The sequence below is a fragment of the Alternaria ethzedia genome (genome assembly GCF_023757985.1).
Source record: "Alternaria ethzedia strain BMP 0044 chromosome Unknown scaffold_16, whole genome shotgun sequence".
NCBI classification, from domain to species: Eukaryota; Fungi; Ascomycota; class Dothideomycetes; order Pleosporales; family Pleosporaceae; genus Alternaria; species Alternaria ethzedia.
The window spans coordinates 20137-45925 of record NW_026056209.1 but is presented as its reverse complement, the minus strand read 5'-3'; the positions used below and the strand labels follow the sequence as shown (position 1 = coordinate 45925).

The following is a 25789-nucleotide window of genomic DNA, read 5'->3' as shown; positions in this document are numbered from 1 at the left end:
GTGGGGTCGACCACCGCCAGCCCAATCGGCCCCCAGTGGGCCACATGGTCAACGCCCAGCCAGCAACAGCTCCGAGCAAAAGGCCGTTCTTCGTATCTTTTGTGGAGGGAGGAAAGTGGACAGGCTGGGGCCGCCCCCCGGGGTGGGACACACGACACGTTTATCACGATATCGCGGGATTGCTGCGATACAGAGGTGGTGGTGCGCAAGGTAAGACAGAGTATGATGATAATATAATTGTACAATTGTGTTAACCCGAGAAATGGGCTCGGGATGCGAGACTAATGCATTTACTCCTTCTAATGCAGGAACACCTGTATGCCGCGCCCGAATCCTTCATGACAACCATGCTGTTCATCCCTGACATGTGCGTCCTGATAACGGTCATCTATCTCCGTTTCCATATCTTGATCGTTTCCCGTAATATTTTTACTTGGCCATGACATCGACATAGCGTCCACCCTTCTTCTTCTTACCCGCGGGGCCCTTCCTCGCCTGAGGTGCGCCGAGCAAATCGTCAATACTACTAGCATTGCTCATACCAGTGCCCGGTCGTGATGGCGGTCCGGATGCTGCACCGAAGCTGGGTCTAGCCAGCGTAGGTGGCTTGGGTCCAGCGAAACCCTCTTCGTCGGATTCTGGGATGCCGGGTGTAGATGCGCGGGAGCCTGCCACACCCATTGGCGGCGGCAGCGACGACGAGCGGGGGTTGGAGGTAGGTGGACGCAGTGCACCTGCGCCGGGAGGACCCATAGGCGGTGTGGGTGCGGCGCTACCTGAGGCACTTCGAGCTCCGCCGCCGGGAGGTCCAGCACGTGGAGGTGGTGGTGTTGCAGCGGGCTTACCCGTGTCTGCCGCGCCGCCCTTCTTGTTTACCCACTTGCCAAGATCTGTGTCGTAGTAGAAACTGCTCTCTTCTCCCAGCTTGGCCTTGATGGGACCGGGACCGGCGTTGGGATCTTTCTTAAACCACCCAGACAGCCATCCTCCCTTCTTTGCTGCTGTGGCTTCTTTGTCGCGTTGAGCGTCTGCTTCGGCGGCTTTGCGGAATGCCTCGTCTGCTTTTTTGTCTGCGTCTGATTTGGAGCTGCTGCCTCCACTAATCTTCAAGGCCGAGGCGCGGGCAGCGAGGTCGTCATCGTCGTCAAGATCCATGAAAGACTTCTTCTTTGATATCTGCTTGTCTTCTTCCTTGTCATCCTCATCCGGATTGTACGGCTGGTACGCAGGAGGCTCAAAGGTGGATGACGAAGGTCCATATCGATCGTAGGTGAGCTCGTTTGCTGTCGGCTCATCTGAGTTCGCTTGAGGCTGATAGCCACCAAATGCAGGGGCCAGGGAAGGCTCTCCGACAGGTGGTGTGGGCATATAAGGACTACCGAAAGATGGTTGAGCTGGGCTGTACTCCGGGCGAAGGGGTGAGTACGACTGTGCCTTGGCTGCCGTGCGTGCACTCGGTGGGCTCAGTTGATTTTGAGTTGGGCTGTACACGTTTGACGTGGGTGTCATAGGCATGTAGGTGTCAGATGCTGCGCGCACGCCGAAGCTGTCGTTCGATTCCATCGATGGCCGACCTTGAGGCTCATAACGAGATCGTTGCTGCTCCGAAGATGACCTTGGCGCGTACGCGTTCGATGGTGCATACCTTGAGTTGCCGGGGACAGGTGGTTGCGTTGGCGCGCCATAGCCAGACATTGCACCATAGAGATCCGTGCTCGATTGTGAGGGCGTGAGGGATGGGCTATTACCAGCGATCTTAGCGAAAGGTCCGTCTGGCCCACCAGACTTGTTGGCTGTGTTGTCCTCGTCGTCTCCTGCAATGAAGCTGTTGAACTTGGATAGAAGCGAGCTTCCAACCTTGTCCATGCTAGGCTTCGAGATCCACGATGACGATCCATCCTTCGGAGACTGCGACAGTCGCTTGCTCAGATCGTCAAGACTGGCGATGAAAGCAGCGTTGTAGTATAGCGAGACTTGAGTTGTAGCCTTCATTGCCGCCGCAATGGCATCGCAATATGCCTGTGCGTCGGTCCGGTACCCATTCTCGGCGAGTTGATACGCGTGTGCAAGTTTGTAGTTTTGCAAATGTGGAATGACATACGAGCCGCTCGGTGATGACAGCGACAGGGCGAACTCGTACACTTCGGTCAGCAATATTGGCTCCATCTCGACACCCATCTCCAGAGGGTTGAGACGATGATCAGCGCTGATCAGAACAAGATCAGCCTGCGGATCATCGACTCCGCTGACTTTCAAAACCGAACGCGCCATGATGAAGCACACATGTGCAGCTTCAATGCGACCGTATTGAGCCAGAAGCCTTCCAAGCGAGAGTAGCGCTGATGCGTCACCTTCGCTGCGGTTGTTTAGAATCAGCGCAACTGTCTCGCGCCACTTGTCTAGACCCTGGAGTGCGTTCTGGGTTGCGCCGACACCATCAGCGCTGACCATCTGGAATCCGGCACGAGCCGAAGCAGGTACCAGTTCGTCAATACAGTCCTCGTGGTTACCAGCAAAGACTTCGTACAATACAGCCAGCGCCTGGTTGTTGCGTCCGGCCTTCTTGACTTCTTTCCGAACGAATTCTTGGACTACCTGCTTCCATATGTCCTTGCTGAGAGTAGAAGACAGCAGCATCGCATGGCCCCATAAGCGCTGGTCGACAGCATGCCAGACAGCCTTCTCGCGATCACCCTTGACAAGCATGCCCTGCAAATCTTCAACAGCACGGGGATCGATGGGCTCTGCCTGCAGGTTGGAGGTGTTAGACCTTGAACGTCCGACAATGTCCGCTGCTGTCGAGTATGAACCGGCTTCGTCAGATGTTTCGTCACCTGGAGGTAGTAGCAGCTTCTTGACAGCGGCTTCTGCAGGAGTACCCTCCAATTTGCCATCGTTATCGACTAGTGCTTGCATGAGTTTCCAGAGGAGAATGCGATCATCCACACGCTTCAGCTCGTCTTCGCTCATAGTGTGTTCGAGTCCTGGCTCCTTAGACTGGGTCTCAAGCGCTTCGACTTTACGGCCAAGCCATGCTGACACATCCTTCTTCTTGCCCTTGGCCTTGAGGGGACCAGGGAACTTGGCAACGTCTTCTGGCAGAGGGAGAACCTCCTTGACACTCTGGATGCGAATCTCACCAGGGCTACTCTTCATCATCGGCGCTGATCCGCCACCTCCGTAGCGAGGAATCTGCTTAGGGAAGCTCGTGACAACATTGCCTCCTAGGCCCCATGTGAACACAGGATGACCCTTCCATCTTTCGAGTGGGTCTGCCGAGCGCTCGTCTTCGGGGACAATGAAGTCGTAGTTGACTGACGCCTGTCGACGATGGGGGATGACGTTGACCGAGCTTGAAGCAGTAGGCCGGCCGCCGTAGACTGAAGACGAAGGCATCATACTGTATGCAGGCTGCTTCATAGTCGCTGTTGGAGATTGTGAGTGAGAGCGTTGTGGGACGGCCGGCTGGGCTGGCTGGTATCTTGGTGCATAGCCATCGGTCTTCCGTGGTGAGCCGACTGCTGATGAAGGTGTACTCCTTAGAGGTGGCGTCTCTGACCGTCCAGTAGGCGGCCTCGAACTCAGAATTGGCTCCTGCTCTTCAATCTCGCTAACCTCACCCAGTGGGCTTCTGAATGGTGGACGTGGCATTCCATCAGCCGATTGCGTGACCTGATGGTTTGGAGGATATTGAGCATTGTTTTCGGGGGCTTGTTCCTGCTGATGAGGCATGCTGTGAAAGGCTAGCGGGCTGGAAGTACGGGGCGCGAAAGGCTGTGAAGGAGTCCGGGTCAAGTTGTTATGCGGCTCGGACTGATAACGAGCATGAGGCTGTCCTGGCGGAGGCGCGGGCGAGTATCGCGGGTTCGCCGCTGGTGCACTTGGGGGTGCAGGAGAGTACCGTGAGTTGGCAGCTGGTCCTGACGGAGGTGGAGCGGGAGAGTATCTGCTCGTGGAAGGAGGCGCTTGCACTGGCTGAGGAACGGGAAGACTATTTGTTCGCGCAGGTACCGATGGCTGAGTAGGGAACATGGCCAACTGTTCTGGTTGCCTGAACGGAGGAGGAGTAGCGACTTTGGCAGCATCTGGGATGAACTCATTCCGTAAGGACGAGGTTGAAGCGGTGCGCTCCTTTGGAGGAAGTTGCGGGGGAGGATGGCTGACTGGAGGTTGAACAGGTATATTCGGTTGCGGGGTGTAGCGTCCAGATGGGCGAGGCTTGGAAGTAACAGGCAGTTCGGCGAAGAAATCACTCGATGGTGATTTTGCTGTGACCGCGGGTTTTGGAGGTGCAGCCGGTGGTGGCATGCCGGTCATCTGAGACCGCATGGAGTGGCCTGATGAGGGTGGAGACAGACTAGCAACTGACATGCTCGACGACAATGGCGGCCGCGGAGGCCCCGCGTTCGAAGACATACTGCTAGTTCGCGGGGGTGGTGGAGTTGGCTGTACAGCAGACACTGTTGTTCGAGGAGCTGGTCGCTTTCGGGTGGTTACGATGTCTTCCGGCAGATCATATGGCGAGGCATAACCTCCTTTCGACTTGTCTACGAAACTTTGCGCTGAACTCGCCATTGGTGGTCGAGGTGGTTGCTGCTGCTGTTGCTGTTGGAAAGCCATATTCCGTCCAAAGCCATCATAAGCTGGTGCCACCGCGGGCTGCGACTGAGGGGCATATGGGTTTGCTGCCGGGGCAAGTGCGGGTGCGACTGCAGGAGTTTGAGGAGCATATCGGCTTGCAGTTCCTGAAGGAGCGGCTTGCGTGGGTTGCTGTGCGGGTGCTGGCGCTTCATCATCGAGGAAGCCTTCGTCGTCGCTCAACTCGATGACGGGTGCTTCTTCTTGGTCAGGCAAGAAGTCGTCGTCCAGGTCAAGATCCAGATCCCACTCGTTCTTTTCGGGAGCTTTTGTTTCGGCCTGTACCACATGCGCGCCAGGACTTTGGTCTACCGCCTGCGCAGGTTCGATCTGCTGGCTCGCGCCCAAACCAAAGAAGTCTTCCTGCTCTTCCGAATTGCCCCAGTCGATGTCGGCTCCGGTATTCCCGCCTACTGTGGTATTTCCGATAGTGTCGTCTCCGACTGTCGTCCCAACAGCCTCCGCCACGGGTGTCTCCAGAGGAGGTTCTTGTGGTTTCCCACCAAGATCGAAGGGGTCGTCGCCGGACGCGCCCCACTCATCAGCCTCCGTGTCTGCTACCAAAGGCACTTTGACACTATCCGTCATAGCATCCTCCAGAGCTGTGGTCTCTCCCTGGTGCTCGTAGTTCTCCTCGGGATGCTGTTCGGGTTCCGCCTCTTCTTCTGAACTTTCCTCTGAGCTTTCCTCCCGTTGTATCTGCGCTGCAAGTCGTGAGTCTTCGCTCTCGTCTTCCGAATCAGAGTCTTCCTCCTCACTTGATTCGGCTTTTGCTGGTGTCGCTTGTGATTCGGTAATGTTGAGTGCCTGCGTGGCACTAACTAGATCTTCATCGTCGGCACCGTCTGCTCCACCCTCCAGGGGCTCGAGATGTTGAGGTGCTTCTGCGCTTGGTGGCGCTTGTGTTGTGTCGTCGCGCGCAGTAGACTCGTCGGTCTCTGCTGCTTCGGGCGCGGGCTTGGTTGCAGGTACCGATGCGATTGGTGCAGCTGCTGCAGGCCTTGAAGGAGGCTCTTCGTCCTCGCTCTCTTCATCTGATTCTTCATCATCGTCCTCCTCCTCATCCGCTTCCTCACTGTCATCCTCTTCCTCGTCGTCTTCCTCTGACGACTCTGGTTTGGTTTGTGCGAACTGATTCGTGGGTTTCGCGCTAGGTGGTGCACTCGCTTCCTTCTCGTTGCGCAGTGCGGGATTCCATGATGCGTTCGAGGCTGTGGAGGGGGTGGGAGGCGCGCCGCCGTAGGCGTAGGAAAAGTTGGGGCCGTCTTCGTCCATTACGGGATAATTAGGTAATTCAAAGGGTATCTACAAGTACTGCACAGGCAGTCAGCACTGGAATTGGGGGTCCGTGGCCAGAAGGTTGGGCCTCGGTCGGGGTGGTGAAGCGAGGTCTGACATGCCACGGTAGACGCCTCGTGGGACAAAATATGCAAACTGAGGAGAATTATGCAGGAGAGAGGAGTTTGTGTAAACGCAAGTGCATATGACTGAGCGTGAAAGGAAGTCGCAGCGGTGACTTGAACGCGACCCGCAAGAGGCGTAATCGCCATCCCTTTCTACGTCAGAGACCGAGAACATGGCGACGTACCTCTATAGAAGCAGAAGAGCATGGGCTCTGCGTGTCGCACAACTGCGAAAGACGCGATCTTCGTCCAGGAAGGCAGCGAGAATCAAATATCGGAGGCGATCCCCGGGCGCATCGTAGGTAATCTGGCAGGAAGGGTGGGAAAGCGATCTGGCCAGCTGTTCCTGCGCCCAAGGTTGGACATTGAAACGGCCCGCCGCGGCAACCCTGTCCTCGAGCCACAGCCCTGCGCCTGCGCCACACAGCCCAGAGTGACGCGACGTCGAGACACATATTCATGGACTCTACAATTCACATACCGCCCTTCCCTCTGCGACACCTACTGTTCTCGGGGACTACGTCATATACCATCGACACGGCCCAAACAGCGCTCGGCCGCCGAAACAAAACGTCGAGTCGCCCAGACAGCCCATTCAGACACCCCCGAAACGCCGCGGACCCCCGAAGGCAACCCTCGTAGCCATAACCACATCCAGCCCGTCGCACATGAGGCGGAACTAGCCAGCACCCTCTCCGCCCGCCCATGAGCCATGGCCGCTCCCCACCAGTACCACCAGCCGAATGCGCCCGACGACGACTCGGACCTAGAACTCGACCTAGAGGAGCTGGACCCTCTGGCCTCTCGCTCCCAGTCCGCCGCTACACCACCACGGCGCCAGTCCAAGGAGCAGCGACGGCCATACCATGAGCTGGGCGCGAGGATACCGCTGAGGAATCTCAGAGTCGGCAGGCTGCGCGCGAGCAAGAAGAAGGAAGAGCCGGAAGAGGACGACCTAAGAGGGCTGCTGGACGACGATGAAGGGTCCAAGAGAGACTCCGCTGGCAGTTATGGCCAGTCGGGCGATGACGACTCGCCGCTCTTGCCTGAGCAGCACACACCACGGAGAAGACGGCAGCCACCACCGAGCGCTCTTTCCCGCCTGGGATCCAACATGCGCCTGCCCAGCTTCCTCTCGCGCCAGAACAACGCCCCCATACAGTTAGGCGACGACGCCGGAGAGTCGGATGCCGACGAGGAGCACGATCCCACCACCCAGCGCACCATCTCCGTCGGCCAGCTTCAGACCTCGAGATTCCCCGCGAACGCCGTGTCGAATGCCAAATACACCCCGTGGAGTTTCCTCCCACGCACCCTCTACAATGAGTTCTCCTTCTTCATCAACATGTACTTTCTGCTCGTCGCCCTATCGCAGGTCATACCCGTCCTCCGAATCGGCTACCTGTCGACATACATCGCACCGCTGGCTTTTGTCCTGACAATAACATTGAGTAAAGAGGCAATGGACGACATTGCTCGACGGCGGAGAGACGCAGAAGCAAACTCGGAGGGTTACACCGTTCTGAAGTTTGAGGAGAACAGCCTCGGGAACGGCGTCGCGCCCGGAAAGAACTCGCAGAGGAAGAAGCGCCTGAGGAAGCAGCCCAAGGACGAGGGTCGGTTGGCAGACATTGATGACGAGGAGCAGCGACTTTCGGGCAAGGGCCTGGCGACATGCACCTACTGGGAAGTTGTGAAACCCTCTCGGAGCCTCAGAGTTGGAGACGTCGTGAAACTCGGCAAGGACCAGCGAGTGCCTGCCGACATGGTGCTCCTCAAGAGCTACTCCAGCGAAAATGCAGCACCTATTGAAGATGGAACCAAGGCGCAAAGTTCATCGGCTGCGCTTATTGATGGCATGGACACCAGCGACACGGCCAAGGTTGACAGTGCCACAGCTTCTGGAACCTCGGGAGAAGCCTTCATTCGAACAGATCAGTTGGACGGTGAAACCGACTGGAAGCTGCGCCTGACCTCGCCACTTACACAGAATCTGGATATTGGCGAGTATACCCGGCTCCGCGTCGTGGCCGGCAAACCGGACAAGAAGGTCAATGAGTTTTACGGAACCGTTGAACTGCCACCCAAGACCCAGCGACATTATGATCCTCATGATAACGAAGAAACGACATCCCCCACAGAAGTGCAATCAGCACCCTTGAACATCGACAACACCATCTGGGCGAATACTGTCGTTGCATCAAGCTGCAGTCTACTGGCTGTGGTCGTATACACTGGCCCACAAACTCGTCAAGCGCTTTCTACATCGCCTTCAAGATCCAAGACCGGTCTGCTTGAATTGGAGATAAACTCTCTGACCAAGTGGCTATGTATCTTCACCCTCTCGCTCTCTTTCATCCTAGTAGCACTCGCGCGATTCCAGGTCATCGAAGGCCGGCAGTGGTGGGCGTCAATGCTGAGATTCCTCATTCTGTTCTCCACTATTGTCCCAGTAGGTCTGCGTGTCAATCTCGATATGGGCAAGTCGGTCTATGCATGGTTCATACAGCATGATGAAAGCATCAAAGGCACTATCGTTCGGACTAGCACAATCCCAGAAGACCTGGGTCGCATTGAGTACCTGTTGAGCGACAAGACAGGTACTCTGACACAGAATGGTATGTTCAACCATGAAGTAATCTCGACACTACTAACAGTACGTAGAGATGGTCATGAAGAAGATTCACGTCGGCACAGTCTCCTACGCAAACGAGGCCATGGACGAGGTGTCATCATACGTTCATCAGTGCTTCACACCACCCGCCGGTGAAGCCCCATCGCTTGTTACGCCTTCTTCTGCATACATCGCACCTCTCACCTCAGCCACTCGTACGCGCCGAGAGATTGGATCCCGGGTCCGCGATGTTGTGCTAGCCCTAGCCCTCTGTCATAACGTAACGCCGACCACGGAAGAAGAGAACGGGGAGACAGTGACTACATACCAAGCCTCCTCTCCCGATGAGATTGCTATCGTCAGATGGACCGAGGCTGTTGGTTTGAAGCTCCTGTCTCGCGATCGCGAATCTATGACCCTTTTATCGTGCGACAGCGGGAACACTGTCGTCAAAGTGCGCATTTTGAATGTCTTTCCATTCACATCAGAAGGCAAGCGCATGGGTATCGTCGTGAAGTTCTATCAGGGTCCAGCATCATCACCCACTGACGATGGTGGCGAAATCTGGTTCTATCAGAAGGGTGCCGACACTGTCATGACCTCCATTGTTGCCGCCAACGACTGGCTCGACGAAGAGACAGCCAACATGGCCCGGGAAGGTCTCCGAACACTGGTCGTCGGCCGCAAGAAGCTCTCCGCGCAGATCTACCAAGACTTCTCCACCAAGCATGCGCAGGCCTCGCTTGCCCTCAACAACCGTGATGCCGCCGTCGCCAACGTCGTAAAAGAGTATCTAGAGAACGACCTGGAACTTCTCGGTGTCACCGGTGTCGAAGACAAGCTACAAAAAGACGTCAAACCCTCCCTCGAACTCCTCCGCAACGCAGGTATCAAAATTTGGATGTTGACAGGCGACAAGGTAGAAACAGCTCGCTGCGTAGCCGTCTCCTCCAAACTCGTAGCCCGCGGCCAATATGTCCACACCATCGCCAAGCTAAAGCGCAAAGACCTCGCTTCTTCCTCCCTCGACTTCCTCCGCGGAAAACTAGACGCCTGCCTCCTCATCGACGGCGAATCCCTCGCGCTATTCCTCCAACACTTCCGCCAAGAATTCATCACCGTCGCCGTGCAACTCCCCACTGTCGTAGCCTGCCGGTGCTCACCCACCCAAAAGGCCGACGTCGCACGCCTCATCCGCGAGTTCACGAAGAAGCGCGTATGCTGCATCGGCGACGGCGGCAACGACGTCTCCATGATCCAAGCCGCAGACGTAGGCGTCGGCATCGTAGGAAAAGAGGGCCGCCAAGCCTCTCTCGCAGCCGACTTCTCCATCGAGCAATTCTGCTACCTCGTCAAACTGCTCGTCTGGCACGGCCGCAACAGCTACAAGCGCTCCGCCAAACTAAGTCAATTCGTCATTCACCGCGGTCTCATCATCAGTATCTGCCAAACCGTCTTCTCCATCGCCAGCAGCTTTGAGCCCAACGCTCTATACAAAGACTTTTTGCTCGTCGGCTACAGCACGATTTACACCATGATGCCTGTGTTCTCTCTCGTGCTCGATCGCGATGTCGATGAGAGCGTCGCGAACCTCTACCCGGAACTGTACGCTGAACTCAAAACAGGACGTAGTCTGAGTTACAAATCTTTCTTCATATGGGTCGCGGTTTCTGTCTACCAGGGCTCCATCATACAAGGTCTCTCTCAACTTCTCATCGGCGTGGGCACATCTACAACACCTCCCGCAGCACCTGACCCCACTTTCCTCAAGATGGTCAGCGTCAGTTTCTCCGTGCTTATCGTTAATGAGCTTGTTATGGTGGCTATGGAGGTCACGACGTGGCATTGGATCATGATTGCTAGTATTGTGGGTACGGCGGCGATTTACTTTGGTTCTGTGCCGTTTTTGACGGAGTACTTTGATCTTGAGTACGTGGGCAGTGTGGCGTTTTGGTGGAAGTTTGCGGTTATTGCAGCGATTAGTCTTGTGCCGCCTTATGCGATTAAGTTGTTGAGGCGGACGCTTAAGCCGCCGAGTTATCGGAAGGTGCAGGGTGTGTAGGGTATGCATAGCGGGAGTTTGGTTGGGGCAACGAGAATTTATTTTTATCCTTCGTTGTCTGCTTTTTGATGTGTTGCATACATTGAGTTCCTTGGTGGTGCTGCTATCTGCTTCGTTGATCAGACACTGTATTGCTCCAATAGGTGAGGTCGACCCTTCATCCCAGTCCAAATCTGCCATGTAGTCCCGCTGCCTGATCGTTTCGCGTCCAAGGCGTGCCCATCATCTCCAGTCCTTAGCCAATCTTTTGCAGAGTACCCGATCCCTTCTTCGCCCTCGGAACCCACAAGTCCTTTCTGAAACCCCACTCAACCTTGCGAATACCGTCACTCTCGATATCCATGACGCCAGAATCGAAGACCCAAGCCATAGTGTCCCGGTCATGAACGGAGTCGCCGCTGGTAGAACGGCAGGGGGGAAAGCACGACACGCGTGGTGCTTCTGAGTCCAAAAGCCTCCATGCTTTCGATATATGCTGCCTAATTGGGGACATGACGTCATAGATGCCATAGCGGACGTAGAGATGAAGACGTTCGAGTGAGGAGAAGTTCTCAAGACGCTCGCCCTGGTAACGTACTCCGGTTGTGGTAAGCATGAGGTGCGCGAGTTTCTTGATGACGTCGTTCGGTAGTAGAGTCATCAAGACTAGTACTTTGGTAGCTTCAGGACTCGTGTAGTAAACTTTGAGTATAGCCACAGGCGCTTGCTGAGAGATGGCTCGATCTGAGAGGAGAACTACATCGTGTGAAAAGTTGATGTAAATCTTGAAGCTGGTGGTATGGCCTGGCTCCTGTCTGCCGTCGAATCGTGCCTTCACCTATACATTGACGAGGATGTCAGCGCGTCAACGTCCCAAACAAGTTACTAATACTGGGCAAAACACGTACAGTAGTCCACTCTCCGCCGCCGGCTTTAGCAGCTTCACATCGTGCTTCGCGGCTGACCTCGAAAAGAGTAGGGTAACGGCGAGACACAGCGACGCCCACCTGGGGGCCGGCTTTGTAGTTGTGTAGCTCGATAATGCGATGGCGTCCCTTCAAGTCGGTGTAGTCGTCCTCGAGTGCGACGTGCCAGATACGAACGCGCAGTTCGGCGGGAAGGTTGGAGAAGAGGTGAAATGTAGTCATCATGGCTGCGTTCAGCCTTGCGCTCGGAATTAATCGAAGAGCACTTGAAGGGTTCGAAGTGAGGAAGGCGGGGAACTCTAGGTAGATACAAACGGAAAGCCTGGGCTTGGCACTCACAGTTGCCTGTCACAGTGAGCTATGACGTAAGCACGTGGCAGAGATATCGTTCAGTGAAGGAGACAGACGCGTATGGACGGGTCGTCCCGGCTAGCTTCAGTGTGATGTTTTACAACGGGGCATTGGTAAGTGAGAAGAAAAGCGAATGAGTTCCGGACGTCTGAGTTAGAGCTATTACTATTATTGGATTGGAAAAACTGCTGGCAGATCGCGAGAAGTAGAGAACGTCGACTTGCCGACCTTCCGGGTTTACCGAATACAGCATTCACCTATATGTTACCTGGTATGTACTCGTCTGTACATCAAAACAACAGCTTGCGATTTCATTTGTGGGTTAGCTCTCAACCGCGAGGGTGCGTCTTGCTGGGTAACCGTAGCATCATTGATGTAGAAGACGTGATCAGGACCACGTGCGCTCGCTACCCAATGTCCGGAATTCAGATGTCGTCCAAAGTGAGACAGCACACTGCTCAGTCGATACTTGAGCGACGGTGGATTGCCGCCGACGGCTTGGTACTGAGCGAGATCCAGATATTCGTTGAGGACTACAGGGTTATTGTTCTTGTTACCTTGGTGGACAATACTGAGTTTGATGCGGAGGTACTCGGGCGACCCTTCGATGTGTATAGATTCGGTGAACGGCTGGAGCATGTTACAGGTACCGCAAGGGAGATTGCCCAAAGGCGATGGCGTGAACTGTCGATGCATGGCATCTGTGACGCTATCTCTGGTACCCGGAGGGAGAATGGCGACGTTGTTGAACCCGATACCGTCAACGTTGGTACCTGCAGGCAACGTCCGGGTAGCACCGCATGCACAAGTCCGGTTCATATCGAGCTGAAGAATGAAGAGTGCTTCATAGCGAGTTCTCCATTCTGTATTAACTGCGAGACTACGTATGTTAGCACAAGCCGGTCTAGTATCTTTCGGGCACCTTACGTGTGATCAACAGATTCAAGGCATGCCGTTAGTAATCGCGTTTGCATTTCCTCTGGATCTTGTTGCGCGTTGCCTGTACCCGCTCCAGGCGTAAACACACGCAATGCGTCGTCTACATCGTGCACCGCCTGTAGCTGTGCATGATCAAATCGCAGGGGTTTGGGGTGGCCATTAGCATTGAGATTTTGATTACCCCAGTAAAACTGCGCTAGAGCTTTGACTGCACAAGCAGGGCAGTCTTCTAGATCTTCTGGTTCTTCTTCGTCTTTCTTTTTCTTCGAAGTATCGCTTTTACCCAGCGTCAAGCCCTGTGCTAGTTGCGCTTGAATAGCGGCAACAGGACGACAAGGGAACACAGTCGTGCTACCTTGTGTACTGTTGTGTGAGATGATCCACTGAAGGAACTTTGGCAGATGCAATAGCGCTTGCAAACCGCTCAGGCGAAAACAGGTGTTACCATTTCGCCCCAAGCCTCTGCTTCTCCTGTTTCGCCGCGTGATAAGCCATTCGTTCCGAATTCGTCTAGCTACAGTATTCTTGACTACTTGTCTTGGATGTGGTGCCGCTGGTGCCGCTGGCACCACTGCTGCCGGTATCGGGATACCGCGCAGATTGTAGCCAGTGTGGCGAGCTCCAGCCCTCGTGCGGTGTGCATAAGCCATGAAGCGTAAGGTGAACTTTGAGATGCGGGCGATCCTCCGATTTGGTCACTGTCGGTGATGATGTGACTTTGGAAAACAAGACACGCGACAGACTAAGGATCGTCCATGTTATACAGCTTGGTCCACAAAGGGGACAATCGTCGGAACGAATGGCTTTGTCGAACTACCTCCATATCTCCGACAACAAAGACATTGTCTGGCAGAGCAGAACGCTGAGCGTGACCCAGCCAGAGTTCGCAGGCCACTTTACAGGTTTGTTGATGCGACCTGGTTATTCTCAGTAGTCACTGCTGAAGTCGCTTTTCTGAAGCGCTGTAACAATGATGCCGTAGATCCCGAGCGCCAACTACCTAGGTAGAGAGCAGACGGAGAAGCAAGACGGCACGCTTTGAAGCGACTTCACGTCTAGTCGTATGCGTTTCGACTTTGAGGAGTGCCATCGTCGAGAGAACTGCGCTTGGGACACTGGCACACCATCAACGATTTCGATGCCCACTTCACGAACAAGAGATTCTTCTTTCCTACCCGCGATTATCGTGAACCTCCACATGCTTGTAATGCCTCCTTTGCTTCCATTGGATTGATGTCGGCTCTTACTCCAAGCAGCGCCTCGGCATGTAAAGTTTCGGTGAGTGCATTTTGCAAGGCTCTTGATACGATCTCGATATTCGCGCCGTCGTCCAAGTGCTGCACCCCGGAAACGTCTTCGCGTCATTTCGGCTGTGGTCGTGTTCGGCTCCAGACTCTGAAAAATCTCCTTTCAACACGTGGATTCGTGGAAATCCACAAACCCGAGGATTCTCTTCTAGCTCGTCGACTAGAAGTCCGAGGGCGTCCGCCATCTGTACATGCCCTAATGGAAGCGTCTAGCGCTCTTCGGAGACTTGCCGTCTTAGTCGTGGTCGTGAAAGCGGCCTCGCGTTCATTGGATCGCTGTCGGTAACAATGCGCATCAGCAAACAGAGGACGCGCTGACGCATATGCAGAACGGTCAGAAGACCTCAGAACGCTGTCCGGCCCGCACCTTAATTGACTTGGGCGGTACTAAAGTACCGGAATGCGGGGACGGCGGATCGTGATGGTGACGCTAAGCCGCAATCCCGAGGCACATCAGCTCGCTTACGCCGCCACTCTCATTTCGACCCTGCGACTTCCTTCATTTCCCCTGAGCCTTCCCACCCTCTAGTCTGCCCTAGAGCCAATACGCCAACCTTGGAAACAAGTGCAGCGGCCAATACTACTGCGTCCATGGCAAAGTCGGAGGTCTAGTATTCCGCAGCTTCCTGATCGGGGCCCTTGACCGTTTTCTGTACCCCACCGATGTGTTTCAAACGTCCACGAGGCACACTGGACGCCTCTAACTCGGTCCGAGAGATCGCCACGAGTACTATGATCGCCCAGGTACACTTCTTTCAGTGGATTCATGACGGTCCGGAGCATCACCATCGTTCTCTGTGCGGCTTCTAACCATACTTCGGCTTCTTAGTATCTTCGACTACCGCAGAGAGGCGCAGAAGTCTACCACGAGGTCGTGTAAGCCTTACTCGGGATTAAGGCAACTTTGTGGGGTAGCCTGAGGGACATTGGGTGGCCTTGTGATACCCACGCGTGGCACGTCTATAAATCCAGCGGCCGACCTCATCCAAAACGAAAGCATCACAGCCTCGCAACTTCAAGCATCCGCTCAGAAAAGCATCGAGCTGATCAAGATGTTGTTCTCCAACCTCATCACCACTGCTCTCTTGGGCTTCACTTCCCTCGTTTCAGCGGCTGACACGAGCGCCTGGAAGTCTCGCAGCATCTACTTCGTTCTCACTGACCGTGTTGCTCGCAGCAGCAGCGACACTGGAGGCGCATCATGCAGCAACCTTGGCAACTACTGTGGCGGAACTTTCAAGGGACTTGAGTCCAAGATAGACTACATCAAGGGCCTAGGATTCGATGCCATCTGGATCACTCCGGTCGTTTCAAGTACGGTTCGCTCGTCAACATTGGACTTTATGTGTATTAACAACAATCGTAGACAAGGCTGCTGGATACCATGGCTACTGGGCTGAGGACCTGTATGCCATCAACTCAAACTACGGTACTGCTGCCGATCTGAAGAGCCTAGTTAGCACCGCTCATGCAAAGGTACGACTAAGTCAGGCAACATTAAATTTATACATCCACTAATCCGGTACAGGGCGTCTATGTCATGGTCGATGTCGTTGCCAACCACATGGGACCAGGTGCGATCACGAACAACCGCCCTTCGCCACTGAACCAAGCTTCTTCATACCATTCCGCCTGCGACATCAACTACAGCAACCAAGGTAGCGTCGAGCAGTGCCAGATTGCTGGTCTCCCTGACCTCAACACTCAATCGTCCGAGATCCGCAGCGTCATGAACACTTGGGTTTCTTGGCTCGTCAAGGAGTACAGCTTCGATGGCGTTCGCATCGATACCGTCAAGCACGTCGAGAAAGACTTCTGGCCCGGATTCTCTTCTGCGACGGGAGTTTACAGCATCGGCGAAGTGTTCGATGGCAGCCCAACTTACCTTGCCGAGTACGCCAAGCTCATGCCTGGTCTTCTGAACTACGCGGTCTACTACCCCATGAACAACTTCTACCAACAGAAGGGCTCATCCCAGGCGCTCGTAGACATGATGAACACCGTCAGCAACACCTTCCCCGACCCATCTGCTCTCGGTACCTTCTTGGACAACCACGACAACAAGCGCTGGCTCAACGTGAAGAACGATCAGACCCTGCTCAAGAACGCCCTGGCTTACGTCATCCTTGCACGAGGTATTCCCATCCTCTACTACGGTACCGAACAAGGATACGCTGGCGGTGACGACCCAGCCAACCGAGAGGACCTATGGCGAAGCGGCTTCAACACCAACGCGAACCTCTACCAGGCCATCAAGAAGTTGACTGCCGCGAGGAAGTCCGCAGGAGGTCTTGCCGCTGATGACCATGTTCACTTGTATGTAGCGGACAACGCCTACGCCTGGAGCCGTGCAGGCGGTAACCTTATCGTTCTTACTACGAATGCCGGAAGCACTTCCAACCAGCAGCATTGCTTCAACACCCAAAAGGCCAACGGAAAATGGACAAACGTCTACGGAAACGGAGCCGCGGTGACCGCCGACGGCAGCGGTAGGATCTGTGTAACCGTCAGCAATGGTGAGCCCATCGTCCTTACTGCTGGCTCCGCTACGCCCACCACTGGTACCACCCTTACCACAAAGACTGCCACTGCTACATCGACCACATGCCCGACAGCTGTCTCGGTCTCTTTCACACACCGCATCACCACCGTTCCTGGTGACACAATCAAAATCACCGGTAACACCGCGCAGCTCGGCAACTGGACGCCAGCTAATGGTCTCACTCTTTCGGCAAACAGCTACACCTCTAGCAACCCCGTCTGGACCATTACAATCCCATTCGCGGCTGGTTCATCAATTCAGTACAAGTTCGTGAAGATCAGCAGTGGCGGAACAGTCACTTGGGAGAGTGACCCGAACAGAAGCTACACCGTACCCAAATGCCAAGCGAGCGCTAGTCTGAGCAGCTCGTGGCAGTAAGTTAAGTATACATAGTAGCTCTTTCTTTCGGAGGAGAATGGAAAGGGCTAGTAAACAAGAGCCGTGGTAGTACACGGATTGCTTTCTATCATCAGCATCGTTTCATCTCCCACTTTCTGCAGAGTGACTATTTTGCCTGATACATGACGTCATTCAACAACTGCTCTGGTAATGGTAGGGAGGTTTTCGCGCTCAGTGGACATACCTAGGAAGCACCTTCTTACCTTCTCTTCATCAGAAGCATGTCGCTTACATGTACTGCCACCACCTTCACTGAATTCGCGATGGGCGATGCAGAACACTCTGGTATTGGAAGAGCGACAGTCGTTCATCTATGGCAAGTTTTTCACTTGCGTCTCTTGCCGCCTGGCTAACCAGATTCCTCTAGTATATACTTGTGCTTCCCTCCACCGCAACATCACCCTCGCGCTCTACATCACCCACTCGTCACGCTCTTCCAAGCCCCATTCAACTGTCGGCAACACTACCTAGGTAGCTAGCCAAGTCCCGCTACCATCAATACAACCGAGTACTCAAGCATGGGCTGTGGATCCGAACACTACACGCGCTGGAATCGCGTCAGCTTCAAGCATCTCCTCCTACAGCATAGGCTAAATAGCATTGTCTCAAGATGGCCCAGCCGGCTACAGCAACATAGGAACCGCCTACATCGCATTAAGGTTTCGGTCGCAAAGCGGAAGGCCCAACGCGCACATGACCTCAAGGTACTGATAATGCGGCGCAGAGTCCGTGCGTGGAAAGTTGCTGTCAGTCAACTCTGGAAGCAGTCTCGCGTTCTAAGACGCCAACACACTGCGGACCGAGACTCTGTCACACCGGAAGACTGGGATCAGCTATTTGAGAAATCTCCTGGCAAGTTGCGCGCCATTTATCAAAAGCCTCATCACAAAGAGAAGTGGCCGAAGGAAGTTCCCTACTTGAACATGATAGCGCTGGCAAACTACAAGGCGAAGCGGTACCGGCAAGCGCATCGGCCACAAGCCGTTCCGAACTTAAACCTTACGGCGGTAAGGGACCTGCAAGAGAAGCTTTGGCCACGAGTGGGGTGGCCGAAAGAAGACCCGTATTCCAACAACGAGGCACGCGTGGAGTACTGCGAGAAACATTGGCCGCGAGTCAACTTGCCCAGGAGCGTGCAATATCTTGACCTCGCAGCGCGTCTTCCCTACGGGGAGGGTCTTCCATCCGCGAAATGGGTTGAGGGCGTGCCGCATGTAGACTACGTCGCGCTCGCTGCCCACATCGGGAAACCAAAAGCAGAAGCCGAGAAGGTAAGGCGAACATCAGGCTCTGGTGCACCGCCATCTCGAGAAACAAGCTGCCACGCTTCACAATCAACAATGTCTCGAAAAGAACGAATGCATACATTGCCCAGGCCCCAATTCGATGATCGCTTCCATGTTGAACTCTTCAAGAAGCGCCAGCAAGATGCAAAGTACCAAGCCGAAGTCGCCATGAACGACGTTGCCATCAAAACTCTGAAGCAGTTCATCAGGCAGCTTGATCAAGTCAAAGTTCTTGTTGAGCAGAGCCGGAAGAATCCTCGTAGCGTTACGGTGAAACAGTGGCAATATGCCGCAGAAGGTACAGATATCCTTGACACTAATCTTGAAGCTGCGCAGCGAATGGAATTTTCGAGGAGACTTGAGGTAGGTGAGATTCCTGTGGGTACAGGAGGGCAGGGACTTGTAAAGGGGTTCGAGAAGATGCGGAGAGAGTGGTCTGAGAGATAACGTGTGGATGGTTACTGTCGGTCTCTCAGAGGCACCCACGTGTGAGCTCTCAGGCCAATGGTTGCTCGATTATAGCACAGGGTCTCGGGTACTACGTCATCGTCTTGTATCAAGTTGACAGCGACCAGGTCGCCGGTGAAACTTAATGCGATTTGCCGGCTTGGGTCAGTGTAGCTTAATTTATCTGAAGAGAAAACATGCGGAGATATCTGGTCAGGCTGACTTCTTTAACACGTGAACTCGCGATAGCATCTGCAAATAAACGCGCTAACATGGCTAGGAAACAGGCCAAGAGAAGATCATGGTCGTTTCAGGATGAACGGCGCGTTTTTTGTGATTGTGATAAACAGACGGATCGTGCTAAGAACGATAACAGCTATGCTAACAAACATACAAACGAGTTTTGAGCGCTTAGTCGGCTTGAAGCCGGTACGAAGGCTGGCATACCTCTGCAGTAGCATGATGCTTCAGTATAACGATCTTCGAAGATGGAATGCGGCTCAATTTTCGGAGCTGATCCTAACCAGGAATAGTTAGTCACGGGCATTCGGCATCCTCCGTAAGCTTATGCCAAGAACGGTGCGCAATCCACGGCTTGCTTGAGTAAGTTACCCGCGTAACCTGTCCTCTGGGGTACGACGTCCCAGCTCCCACGGATCGCGATCGGGAATCTAAGCGGTCCCAAGCGGTCACTGCGGCGCGGGAAACGGCTGCGAATTAATCTATATCCAGTGAACAGGCACCGTGGTACGCCTGAACGATGAGAACCTGTTGATGAGAACCTGTGAATAATATAGGCAAGGAACGCATTCTGAAACTGGTTCCCGACAAGGACTCGCATCACGTACGATCCATCCAAGATTGAGCATGTCTGCCTGCCAACGGCAACCTCCTTAGCCAAGCTACCTAGGTAGCCAACTAATCAGCCTCATGCGTCTTCACGCTTAGAACCGGGCAAGCCTCATGAGTGCCGCCGAACAAGCGGAGACGAGTATTGAGGCTCTGATGATGTCGTGTTCAGGAATCGCACCGAATGGCTCGTTTTCGCGCCATATCTGCAAGGCACACGGACGATCCCTCTCCTTGGCCATACTCCATCGCATGTATCCTCACGCTTGGAGCCAAGGAGTACATGAAAACAATTGACCGGGCGGTCTCAGAAACATGAGGCTTTAGCAAGATAGCAACGAGGATGGCCCGAATAAGATATCTGTATATGCCCCTTGGGTGGTGATCAGCGCAAGACTTTGGATATATAAGAGGTTGAGAAGTACTCCTCAATGTCCTCATCACGATCATCAAGTCTTCAATCATCACTACAACAGCCTCTTACAATCCACCCGATTTCACTCGCTGAATCACCAACCAACCCTCTTTCAAAATGAAGTTCCAACTCGCTACCGCTCTCCTCGCTGGCACTGCCGCCGCCGTCCCTACCTGGCCTCACCCTCACCCTCACAAGACCAACTGGACCGCCCCCGCTGTTCCTGAGCTCGACAAGCGCGTTGTCGACCCCGTCTCCATCGCCATCATCGGAGGTGTTGTCTCTGGTATTGTCGGTGTTTCCGGCACTGCTGCCCTCAACATCGCTAAGGATGCCATTGACTGGAACGCTGTAAGCCACAGCCTCTATATATCATATCCAGTTCTCAGACTAACTTTCTCACTACTCAGGCCCGTGAGGCTTTCACCCAGGCCACTGTCGCCGAGATGATCAAGCGCGCCGGCCCCGGCGAGGCTGCCGTCTGCTACAACAAGGGCTACGAGGTCACCAAGCCCAACCAGATGCGCGAGCTCTCTTCTGTCCGCTTCAAGTCTGGTGTCCTCAACACCGACTACGACTGCTTCCTCATGTCCGGCCCCGACAACTCCTTCTACAGCCGCGGTGACGGTGGCTACATCAACGTAAGTCGCAGCCATGACATATTTCCTCATATCAGTATGCTAATACCAACTAGCTTGCCATCCAATCCCCCTCCAACTGCAAGTTCGACAGCGCTACCTCCGACCTTTACTGCGCATAGACGATTCTTTTGAATCATGAAGTCATCTTTACAAATGACCCCGGGATGGATGGTTATGGATCATAAGAGTGCTACGTAGTTACCTTCTTACCTTTCTCATACTGTACACATCAATTTGCGAACGTCGCCTGTACATAGTTCGAATTCACTTTTTTACTTTGACAGCTTGTGCCTCAAATGAAGTGAAACTTGCCGCTCTAAGAAGAAGTCCTAATGGAAGTTTATTGCCACTAGAGATCGAGATGGAATCGAAATAGTCGCTTAACTGCAAATTGCCGTTGCGAAAATATGCGAACCTGCCAATTGAGGGCCCAAAGTAGATTTTGGATTCTGTTAATCGCGAAGATCTACTGTGGGCGAAGTACTAGACGTAAGCTGAGGAGTAGTCGATGTCAGATGTAGACAAGTAAGCATGTTTAAAGATGCCACTCCACTTAGAGATGTCTACATGTTTCGCAGTCACTAATAAAGAGTATTCAGTATGCTCGAAGTAGAACACTAGAGTGTTTTATTGGGTCTAGGATTTTAACTAACTGTGTCACAAAAGCTATTGGAGGAGGAACTTGACCGCCTTCTGTGCAGTACCAAGATCTTCCCAGCTACGAGAATGCACCTTTTGCCATCCTGAGATAGATCGCGAGGACGATGTGTGAAGTAAAAACTGTGCGCAGCTACTATTGCGTGACGGGCAGGAGGGTGCAGTTTCGAACCACGACGAAGAAGGTAACACTCGAGATCGGTCGAGCTGTATGGGAAACAGAATTATAAACTGATGATATTGATAAAGCAAAGTCAAAAGCGAGACGGTAATAATGCGACAAAATCAATGCATCGACGCACAGTTAGGAGAATAATGTAATAGATGGCGTTCAGGGTAAATCGATGCAGATGTATCGTGCTTTAATTCTTTTTAGCACTGTCACGACCCTCTTGCTGCCTTTTTTGACGATCATACTCGAGATATTACTACCTGGTGACCAGTGCATCAACAAGTTGTCCGATCAAGATCTGCGAGCAGTCTTGTGTAATCTACTGCTAATTGGATTAGGTGGGAGAGATGAGGCTTAGCCTCTTTACAATGTATCTATCATATGGCTACTACAGCGTCGTGGGATCTGCTTAGGCATCGACTCTATCCATCCACCAGGAGTCACTACTTAGTGAGAAAATAGACACTTCTAAGTTGACGAGAAGGGATAGCTATCCTCAATATGAAATCCGAGATCACTTTGGAATAGAAGTAGATAGCGATAACATCACTGCCGCGTCTGCATGAACAACGGTCCCCAGATTGTAGCCTGAACACACGAATGATAGTGACACATACTTGATCTGTGTTGATTATTCGCAATCCTCGAAGCACGTCAGCTCAGCAACCAGCCTCAGCCTCGCTGTATACTGCTCTATTCCTTTCGCCGTCAACACTGCGACACGCTCAAAGCAGGAGATCGTCATCGCTTATGCATGTCCACACCCATCATAGCGCAGCCTCAATCACCACCCGAAGCGAAACCACCTCGGCGAAGTGTCTGGCTCGGCATGGCGATACTCGAATCGAGTGATTACTATGGCCGTCAGCCCGCTTGGGTGCCGAAGTGAAATTTCCCGGTTATCTCCAGACGGATAAGGTGATCAACCTAGCAAGTTGCCACGAAGGAGCGGCCCAGTCCGCGCGGTACCGTTCAGGACATCGTTGCACGGAAGCGCGGTATTGCCAAGAGTAGTTTAGGTAGTGCATGTCATCTAAGCGGTTTGTCGCCTGCAAGTACCGGACGAGTGGTTGTAGTGCTGAGTCGTGAGGTAGAGAGAAAAGGTGTGGACCGTTCGAGCTGAAAAACCCAGCTCGGCATTTCATTACCACCAACCATAATGTCGCAGTCTGCACCCCAAACAATCCAGTTGCAGCACCTCCTACGCTTCTCGTCAACAGTTCAAACGTCTCATACGTGCGGTGCCGCCGACAAGCAGCATGCCAGCTCTCCACAAAACACCATTACCAACCGTTCGCTGCGTGCAACACCAAATTGGCGAGGCGCCCTTACCCAAAGCAGCAATCGAGGATGCAATGGATTCGTTAAAGGATTCCGGAAGTAAGACGATCCGGATACAAAACAGGATAAAAATGTTTAGTTTTACCGTTTTGGCCCTGTTGGAAGGATTCGTGTGGCGCAGGGCGCGGGAGATCATGAGGTAGTTGGGACGCGACTTGGTTCGCTGGACGGGCGGATGCAAACCGACCATGTCTTCTTGCCCAACTGACTCGGAAGAAGCGGACATGCAGCAGGAGGCTGAAGGATTTTCTGCTTCGCGACAAGAATTGGGGGCGTGGAAAATGTGGATTGTGACGCGCTGTCGCTTGCAGGCGCCCATTGTTAACTTTGCCTTGTCTCAATATGACGACGTAGAGGCCCAAAGCACGAGGCTAAGGCTGGAAAACAGGCCATTTTCGCTTAAGACGGTTGTTCTAGAAGCAGACGCACGACACACGAAAAGGTTTAGGGTCCTGCATCATCGAGAGGGAGAAAGAAAAAACGCATCAAAATACGGCAGCAACGCAACAGCCCAAAGCACCTAATCTGCATGTAAAGGCAAGGGCAAACTGTCCGAACCAACCTACCAGTCACAGTTACGCGCCCGTTGAACTAGCTTACCAAGTTGTTGGGACCACCCGCTGAGATGACCATGATACCCAATGGCATGATTCTCGTCTACTCTCCCAATGATATCGTACCTCGGTCTTACACTTTGCCCACCCCCTTGCTGACTTGCCCTTGCTCTGTTCATTCGCCTCACTCACCCTCAAACTTACCCCAGACATCTACAGCTATCATATCGAGGGATCTGACCGATGCGATATTAGCAGGGGGATGGGACGCAGGGTCCTCGTTCTGATTTCGTGCGTAAACACGGCCTTCGGCCGATACGTTGACTAAGAGAAACAAGTGTCGGGTTGTCATGGAATTGATTGTACACCTAGGAGGAGGTCCGTGGATGCTTACCGGCTGCAGGACATGAGATGCAGCTGCAGAATCGTGATGTGGGTAGCCATGTGCACGGGCTGGTCGTAGCCTACTCAACGATGACGATGTGGGGTGGGTTGCGGTGAGTTTACCTATTGACTTGACCAGCGGAAGGCCCTGTCATATTAGTGATTAGTATCGTATGAGCAACACAAGCTCGGTGCAATGAATGAGATACTGCTTTCGGACTGTTCGACAAGCCGGAAAGAACGTCGGACAGTTTCCCCTCGTACGAAGCCACACGGTACAGAACTATCAGTACTGTACAAGGCCCCGGCAAGCACTTACACAAAGGGCCATGTTCAGAGTGACATACCGTGTACATTACTTCATCAGCCGGAATTGTCTCCACATCTGCGACGCAAAGAATTTCGCGCCTTCTACTGCAAACGGGCGATGCACAACAGAGTCGTAGATGACGGGTGGCATCGGGCCTAATACAGGGCTCCACTATCCACTATCGCGAACACCGCGACACCCGCAGGCAGCTGTACAAACCCAAGGGAAACCGCGCCGCAATGTGATGTCGCATCGCGCTTCTGCGTCAAGATTGCCGGCGGATATACACGCACATCTACCTGCCGTCTCCGACTCCCGAGGCGTGAGATAGGATACCTGGATGGAAGGAATGCACGTTAGCCCAGCGCAACGCTATAAATAAATCAAGTTTAGCGTGGCACAACGGCTTTTGCTGCCTCGTGGCTTAAGGCGGGCAATTTTGGCCTCTGCTCGCTTGCATGCCTAGATGCGTGAGGTTTGAGTGCCCTGCTTGCGTCCGAACCCCGCCGTTGTTTGGTTGGGTGCATGGGGGAGGCCAGGGCCCTTGTCCTTGTGTCAGACAAGACAAGCTGCAAGCCACGGGTGGATGACGCTGGAGATTGGTTCCGGACGGCTGCGGCCCGCGCGACTGACAGATTGGGGAGTATGGTGCGAAATGCGACCGGGAGGTACAGATTCATTCATCTGTAGGAGTATGACACCCTGGTGGGAAGAGAGACAGAGAAACAATGGGGTTGTGAGAACCAGTGCTAGGAGGGGTTTCGCGTGCTTGAGGGTCCTTGAATCGCCTGAAGGAGGTGACGAGACCTGCGCAGCGGCCAGCCGATAACGCAGTCAGACGTTCGCGTGCGCGCCGTGCGACCCTTTAGAAACTCCCTAGAAGCATGCTACAGTAGGCGGCGCTTCCGGGCGTTGGACCCAGGTGCGAGGCCCCGGGTTCGTGTTCAGCTTCTGACGGGCTTCCGAAGGGTGGCACCAGAGAGCACGAGGGGTATGTGCTCGCTGGCTGAGCTATAGCCCTCGCCAACCGGGATTGCCGTGCTGCTCATGTAAGATGGCTGCTGAAGTGTGCAGATGCAGCTCGTGGATGCTGAGGGCAGGGTAGCTGAACGTTTAGCGAGTGAACCTGCGTGGCTGCGTATAGAGGAACGTTGTCCATCTTTCGGTGGGGTATTTTGCCCCAACCCTGTTTGTGTGTGTGTGGTGTTCATTTCGCTGAGCTGTTCCATGATGCCTAGTCGCGTGTTCGCATCCGTCGACCTGATTGCAGTGATGGAATAGGTGCAGCCCATGCACCGCTTAACTGCGCAATTTAATCAGCAAGTTGCACCTCGTCATTGCGTTACCCCACGTCCAACCCTAAACTGCCGTGTATCATCAACTCACTATATCCGTCTCAATTCTTCCGCCACTCATGACCGCAAGGGTTAATTGTATGACCGTTTGTAGACAAGCTTCGTACTTTTACCGTGGCCCTGGGTCTTGGTGTTCGGCGCTGTCAAGGTACCTTAACGGGATTTCGGAACGGACATCGCGTGTCGTGGAAGGTACAACGTAAGGTGGTACTTATGCA

The 25789-nt window shown here is 53.8% G+C and overlaps 6 protein-coding genes across 6 annotated transcripts; 4 read left to right on the top strand and 2 right to left on the bottom strand.

The window, feature by feature from the left end:
* Positions 1-429: 429 nt before the first annotated feature.
* On the bottom strand, positions 430-5913 carry J4E87_006538 (uncharacterized protein; the record flags this gene model as incomplete). The annotated part of the gene is made up of 1 exon (XM_049378143.1): positions 430-5913. One exon carries the CDS (start codon positions 5911-5913, stop codon positions 430-432), a length of 5484 nt encoding a protein of 1827 aa, XP_049231947.1.
* Positions 5914-6753: 840 nt separating this feature from the next.
* On the top strand, positions 6754-10717 carry J4E87_006537 (uncharacterized protein; the record flags this gene model as incomplete). The annotated part of the gene is made up of 2 exons (XM_049378142.1): positions 6754-8659; positions 8706-10717. The coding sequence occupies 2 exons, from the start codon at positions 6754-6756 to the stop codon at positions 10715-10717; spliced, it is 3918 nt and encodes a 1305-aa protein (XP_049231946.1).
* A 235-nt stretch (positions 10718-10952) lies between these two features.
* Positions 10953-12612, bottom strand: J4E87_006536 (uncharacterized protein; the record flags this gene model as incomplete). The annotated part of the gene is made up of 3 exons (XM_049378141.1): positions 10953-11534; positions 11605-11944; positions 12263-12612. The coding sequence occupies 3 exons, from the start codon at positions 12610-12612 to the stop codon at positions 10953-10955; spliced, it is 1272 nt and encodes a 423-aa protein (XP_049231945.1).
* Positions 12613-15271: 2659 nt separating this feature from the next.
* On the top strand, positions 15272-17139 carry J4E87_006535 (uncharacterized protein; the record flags this gene model as incomplete). The annotated part of the gene is made up of 3 exons (XM_049378140.1): positions 15272-15533; positions 15586-15695; positions 15748-17139. 3 exons carry the CDS (start codon positions 15272-15274, stop codon positions 17137-17139), a joined length of 1764 nt encoding a protein of 587 aa, XP_049231944.1.
* A 734-nt stretch (positions 17140-17873) lies between these two features.
* J4E87_006534 (uncharacterized protein) lies at positions 17874-18893 on the top strand (the record flags this gene model as incomplete). Its single annotated transcript, XM_049378139.1, has 1 exon — positions 17874-18893. One exon carries the CDS (start codon positions 17874-17876, stop codon positions 18891-18893), a length of 1020 nt encoding a protein of 339 aa, XP_049231943.1.
* A 1381-nt stretch (positions 18894-20274) lies between these two features.
* Positions 20275-20917, top strand: J4E87_006533 (uncharacterized protein; the record flags this gene model as incomplete). Its single annotated transcript, XM_049378138.1, has 3 exons — positions 20275-20508; positions 20568-20798; positions 20852-20917. 3 exons carry the CDS (start codon positions 20275-20277, stop codon positions 20915-20917), a joined length of 531 nt encoding a protein of 176 aa, XP_049231942.1.
* Positions 20918-25789: the final 4872 nt, after the last annotated feature.